The sequence below is a fragment of the Cricetulus griseus genome, unplaced genomic scaffold, assembly GCF_003668045.3.
Source record: "Cricetulus griseus strain 17A/GY unplaced genomic scaffold, alternate assembly CriGri-PICRH-1.0 unplaced_scaffold_1, whole genome shotgun sequence".
NCBI classification, from domain to species: domain Eukaryota; kingdom Metazoa; phylum Chordata; class Mammalia; order Rodentia; family Cricetidae; genus Cricetulus; species Cricetulus griseus.
This window is the reverse complement of record NW_023276808.1, coordinates 5,761,568-5,766,274: the sequence shown is the minus strand read 5'-3', so window position 1 is coordinate 5,766,274 and position 4,707 is coordinate 5,761,568. Positions and strand designations below refer to the sequence as shown.

The 4,707-nt window shown below is 34.4% G+C and overlaps 1 protein-coding gene across 1 annotated transcript; it reads left to right on the top strand.

Moving 5' to 3' along the window:
* The first annotated feature begins 1,942 nt into the window (after positions 1 to 1,942).
* LOC113838007 (zinc finger protein 120-like) lies at positions 1,943 to 3,821 on the top strand. Its single transcript, XM_035453587.1, has 4 exons — positions 1,943 to 1,976; positions 2,173 to 2,233; positions 2,876 to 2,946; positions 3,184 to 3,821. The coding sequence occupies exons 1-4, from the start codon at positions 1,943 to 1,945 to the stop codon at positions 3,819 to 3,821; spliced, it is 804 nt and encodes a 267-aa protein (XP_035309478.1).
* Positions 3,822 to 4,707: the final 886 nt, after the last annotated feature.

Below are 4,707 nucleotides of genomic sequence, written 5' to 3'. Positions count from 1 at the left end.
CCCATCCCTTCCACACAATGTCAGCTGTGCTCACGTCTAGATCTTCAATGTTAAAAAACAATGAAGATAATGACTAAATATCATATATTAAAATTGAAAACACATATAAAGATTATACACAGGAGACTCTGACCTCATCCTTAAAGGGAAAATAGAGCTGAGAAATTAATTTGAGATAAATTAGATATAAAGGGTGTTTTAGTTACACTTATAAGTTATTCAAATCTCTGATATGCATTTTATATTAAGTTATGAAATGTGTATTGCTATTAAGTATGAGCTGTACACTGGAGATTATCTTCAGAAAAGTTAAATGTATGCATGGAGAGGGGTAAGTCTCAAAACTCAAGTGTCTATGACTTAGATACTTGTAAATATGGTACAGCTACAAATAAATCAAAACAACTAGGTGAAATAATTTTGAAAATTTATCAGTATTTTTAACTAAAACAGGGATCAAATGAAAGGTTTTGGCTTAACAATAGAAAGTAAGAATAAATTGATGGACAATTTTCCTAGAGCATTAGTTGTAAACCTTCATGTTGTTTTGATGCATAACCATAAAATTATTTTCCTTTCTACTTAATTATTGTAAATTTAACTCATGGTTTGAGAACCACTGGTGTGATCTGTGACTTTTAATCTGTTTAATTTAACCCTTTTAGCTAGTTAATATTAAAAAGTGTGTGAAATGGCTGAGTGGATAAAAAGTTAATTGCTCCCATGTCTTCCTACCTTAGTTTGAATCTGTAGGACTATGTTGGTGGGAAGAGCAACTTGACTTCTTAGTGTTGTCATCTGCTACACACACACACACACACACACACACACACACACACACACACACACAAATATATAAATAGACAGATAAATGTTTAAAAACTAAAACTAAGGTGTAGGGGTTACTTAATTTTTATGTTCAGCAATTGAGTGGGTAATTATAATGTGGTGTCGAACTTCAGGAAAAGTATATAAAATGTAACATTATTTAAGCTCTCACATAGCTTTATGACACTTTTTTATACACCCTGTATAAACAATGTTATCTATAATAATAAAAATGAGCAGACACATAATATTCAAAATATAGGGTTGTGTTGCAAACTCTGCTGTCTTTGAAGAAGGTAGTGGAAATGTAATTAACATACAACCCTGTTAACATAGCAATTAGGAAAAATCTTCAAGACAACGTCATTGAACGAGTTCAGATCATATAGAAGAAATCAGAGAGAGCCTTTAAAGTTGAGATTTTAGTGATTGATGGAGACACACATATCACAAAATATTTCCTGTGACAAATTATAAAAGCACCCGATGACTGTCATAGGATGGGCTCCTCCAATAATATTTTCCTGCAGAAGGAGCACAACACCATGACTCCAAAGTTCAACATTCTAGTGTCACAGGTAATACTATAGCCATTATTGTAAAAGTCATTATTGTTTGAAAAACAGAAAACTTAGAAATCATTATTTGTTGCAATTCAGCCTGGAATACATACTTTTCTCAGAGATAACCATCAGTTATCTTTATGGATTAAATAGCAAAAATAAAATTAGCAATTCATTTAGCACTCCTTATATGTACACTTTGTTCCTGGTATCACAGCCCATCCTTTCTCCTGCCTCACTATTGGATAATCACCTCTTTATCAGAACATCAGGTGTTGTAGACAGCTTCACGGAGTTAAACTAATACAGCATAAACAAAGTAGCATATATTTATTTATTTAAACAAATGTTCTATAACATAAAACTAACACATCTTAAAATAATGTTCTACAGAAATACACATTTGTAATATTGTCAGTATTTTGTTTTCAGTTGCACTTATGTATGTGATCTTTTAGAATGCCATGAAGTATGATGATCTGCATATCTACTTCACTTGGGAAGAGTGGACTTTGCTGGATACTTCTCAGAAGAATCTCTACAAAGATGTGATGCTAGAGACCTACAAGAACCTCAGTGATATAGGTAAGAGGGTATTTTACTTCACATCTTAAAATTATAGGACAACTCTTCCTTGTTTATTGGTGCTCTTCTGTAATTTGATTGAGAAAGAAAAAGAATGTGGTAAATAAATCAAAGTTCTAATGTTCACTGAAGAGAGTAATATAATTTTTTGCACATTTTCCAATGATATGATATCCATTTTCTTGCACTGTTTTAGGATACATTTGGGGAGGCCATACTATTGAAGAACATTGTGCAGGTTCTAAAAGACCTGAAAGGTAATTTTCTTTTACGAGCGCATAGAAATGTGTTTCTGAAAAAATTGAAATATGTCCTGAAGTTTGAAACAGAACTGGAAGTGTAAATAAGCACAGCTTGAATTGCATTGATGATTATTAAATTCTCACAGGGCCATTTAACTCAATTTCAGGTAGGTGAACTGCATTTGAAAGACTTTATTTTAGGAAAGAAGACAAGGAAACAATGCCATAAGAGTAATTAACACTTGTATCATTGCACCATGATATGCTATAGAAATATATTTCCATTTATTTCATGCTATGTATATTAATAAAGGTATACACAGGTTGATGTGATGAGCACATCTCCAAACCTTGCATTAAGCAAAGAATCCCTAGAAAAGTTAATTTTCCTCATGTACTTTGTGTGAAAAATCTCCTGTAGGAAAAGTTGTGTAAATGAGAACCATATAATGAAGATTATACCTTCACAGGTACCTTCAAAGATGCCATACACCCTTAAAGAAGGGAAAACATGAGTGGAAATACAGAGATAAGACTGTAAAAATTTAATCTTCTTTACAATTGAAAACAAATTGTAATATGGATTTATGCAGATATCAAGATCCAGGATTATATTAAATATGTGAAAGCATTTACATATGATCATTTTCCTTGCAGGCATGAGAGAAGCAAAACAAGAGAGAAGCCTTCAATATATATTCAATGTGGTAAAGCCATTTTTCAGCACAGTAATCTTCAAATGCATAAAAGGACAAATACTGGAGAGAAACCCTATGAATGTAATCATTGTGGTAAAGCCTTTACTTGTTACAGTAATATTCAAACACATAAAAGGAAACATATTGTAGAAAAACCCTATGAATGTAATCAGTGTGGGAAAGCCTTTACTCGTTACAGTCATCTTCAAATGCATAAAAGGACACATACCGGAGAGAAACCCTATGAATGTAATCAGTGTGGTAAAGCTTTTGCTCAGCACAGTAATCTTCAGGTACATAAAAGGTCACATACTGGGGAGAAACCCTATGAATGTAATCAGTGTGGTAAAGCCTTTACTGATCACAGTGATCTTCAAAGACATAAAAGAACACACACTGGAGAGAAACCCTATGAATGCAATCAGTGTGGTAAAGCCTTTGCTCGTAATAGTAATCTTCAAAGGCATAAAAGGACACATACTGGAGAGAAACCCTATGAATGTAATCAGTGTGGTAAAGCCTTTACTGATCACAGTGTACTTCATGTGCATAAAAGGAAACATACTGGAGAGAAACCCTATGAATGCAATCAGTGTGGTAAAGCCTTTACTAATCACAGTACACTTCATGTCCATAAAAGGTCACATACTGGGGAGAAACCCTATGAATGCAATCAGTGTGGTAAAGCCTTTGCTCAGCACAGTTATATGAAAATTCATAAAAGAACACATACTGGGGAGAAACCCTATGAATGCAATCACTGTGGTAAAGGCTTTGCTGATCCCAGTGCCCTTGGTGTGCATAAAAGAACGCATACTGGGGAGAAACCCTATGAATGTAATCAGTGTGGTAAAGCCTTTGCTCGGAAAAGCCATCTTCAAAGACATAAAAGAACACATACATGAAAGAAACCCTATGAATGTACTCAGTGTGGTAAAGGCTTTCCTGATCCCAGTGTCCTTCATGTGCATAAAGGAATGCATACTGGATAAAAAAAACATATGAATGTAGTCATTGTGGTAAAACCTTCATGTGTCACAGTCATCTTCAAGGCCATAAAAGAGCACATGCTGGAGACAAACCATTTGAATGTAGTCAGTATGGTAAAGCCTTTGGGTGTATCAGGAAAATTGAAAACATTACAAAAATCATTCAGCAGTGAAACTATGAATGCAGTAAGTTTGGTTTAATTTTATACCTTATAGAAGAGTAAAACTTTGTGGACAATCAATCCGTTAAAGCCTTTATAAGTTACAGTCCTTTTTCAGTACCTGATAATGATAATGAGGGCTTCTCCTTATCAAGTATTTGGTGAGATCTTTAGCCATCACACTTCCAATTATTATACAATAGTAATTATTTTGTAGAAGAAAAAAGGCAGTGTCAACAGTCTGTGCAAGCATTATCATGTCCGTTTTTATATTGTTGGTCCAGCACTACAAATTCCACATTTGTAGTGGCTGCCATTTTCCAGGATTGCTCCCTGCCAAATATTTCTGTTTAGTGAGATTCACTGAAGAACTTCTTTTGCAAAAGTGGATATAAAACTCCCTAGTAAGGTGGAGCAAAGAAGCATCATAGTCCTCTGTTGGGAGACTCCACTAGGGGAGCATAGGAGAAGAAAAATGATTTCGCTGGTGCTGTATCAGACTGCTATATTTCTGGAGCAGTTTCCCCCATAGTTCTGTGAAGCAGAGTCATGACAATTTTGGCAACATCATTGGTTGCCAAGGAAATGGTTATCCTTGCTTGGAAACTCCCTAGTGGAGAAGAGAAGCAATGGATATGTCT

Excerpts from the sequence above, each read along its gene's own strand:
- LOC113838007 (XM_035453587.1), top strand. The coding sequence starts at position 1,943 with ATGCTAGAGACCTACAAGAACCTCAGTGATATAG. Across the intron at positions 1,977-2,172 it reads CAAGAACCTCAGTGATATAG|GATACATTTGGGGAGGCCAT; the intron begins GTAAGAGGGTAT and ends GCACTGTTTTAG. Across the intron at positions 2,234-2,875 it reads GGTTCTAAAAGACCTGAAAG|GCATGAGAGAAGCAAAACAA; the intron begins GTAATTTTCTTT and ends TTTTCCTTGCAG.